This window comes from Bison bison, unplaced genomic scaffold (assembly GCF_000754665.1).
Source record: "Bison bison bison isolate TAMUID 2011002044 unplaced genomic scaffold, Bison_UMD1.0 scf7180017864376, whole genome shotgun sequence".
In the NCBI taxonomy this organism is placed as follows: Eukaryota; Metazoa; Chordata; class Mammalia; order Artiodactyla; family Bovidae; genus Bison; species Bison bison.
This window is the reverse complement of record NW_011494948.1, coordinates 15,519,996-15,520,984: the sequence shown is the minus strand read 5'-3', so window position 1 is coordinate 15,520,984 and position 989 is coordinate 15,519,996. Positions and strand designations below refer to the sequence as shown.

The 989-nt window shown below is 47.9% G+C and overlaps 1 protein-coding gene across 2 annotated transcripts in view; it reads right to left on the bottom strand.

The window, feature by feature from the left end:
* RIBC1 (RIB43A domain with coiled-coils 1) overlaps nt 1-921 on the bottom strand; it is a 14,732-nt gene extending 13,811 nt beyond the window's left edge. For both annotated transcript variants that reach the window (XM_010857091.1, XM_010857092.1), the window contains exon 1: nt 241-921. In XM_010857091.1, the coding sequence (XP_010855393.1) occupies nt 241-396 (156 nt within the window). In that variant the 5' untranslated portion in view covers nt 397-921. The remainder of the gene's footprint in view (nt 1-240) is intronic.
* Nucleotides 922-989: the final 68 nt, after the last annotated feature.

Genomic DNA, 989 nt, shown 5'->3' with positions numbered 1-989 from the left:
CTGGACCCCCTATCTGCAGCAGAGTAGTACAACCCAGCCTTTGCAACCTGAAATGTCGCGAACCCTAGGAGGTTGCTTGCCCTTCTGAGAGGTTCGATCCGGACCCGCTTTTCCCGCTCGGGTGCTCTGATTCGAACCTCTTCCCCAGGTGTCAATTGCCCGCTCATTGCGTGACCCCCGTCCCGGCCTGAGTGGTACGGGCCGAGATGTACGTTACCCCGCCCACTGCCCCTTGCTTACAGAAGTGGCGCGTCCGGAGCAGGCTTCCAGTCGCGGGCCACGCAATTCCTCGCCGGCGCAGCTGCGTCCGGCACATTGTTTTAACCACCGGGAAGATGTGGGACCGCTCGTGGCCCTTTCCTGGCCTCTGGGCCAAATGGTATACTTTTGCTTCATCCCAGCGCCTCCTCCCGCCTCGCGTGGGTACACTCCAATTCCTTTTTTTTTTTTCTTTTAAAAACTCTTCTCTGGAGGCGGCACTTTTGAATTTTGAACTCCGTGCTCCAGTCTCGGTAGTGCTTGGGGTCTTGAACCCCCCCATCCTCAACTGAGAAGTGGAGATGCCTCGAATTAGCCCCTTTCCTACACCTGAAACCGTCGAAAGTCAGAAGTCTTTAGCTTGTCAAATTTATTGAATGTTTACTGCTTTATAAGGATTTGTTCAATCAAGGTGCTGTGGAAACAGCGGAGAACAGAATAAGCCACGCTTTCAGAGAACTTATATTTCGAGGGGAAAGACGATAATAAAGGAGAAAATAAGTTATTTTTTGGCTGTAATAAGTGCTGTGCAGGAAATTAGATTGATGTAATAAAGTGATGATGTGATAAGTGACTCGGATGCCTCTAGGAAGAGTGGTCATTTAGTTAACAATACTGTATTGTATATTTCAAAATTGCTAAGAGTAGATCTTAAAAATCACAAAAAATATTAACTGTGAGGTGATGGATGTTAACTTACTGGGCCAGCCATTTTGCAATATATACAAATA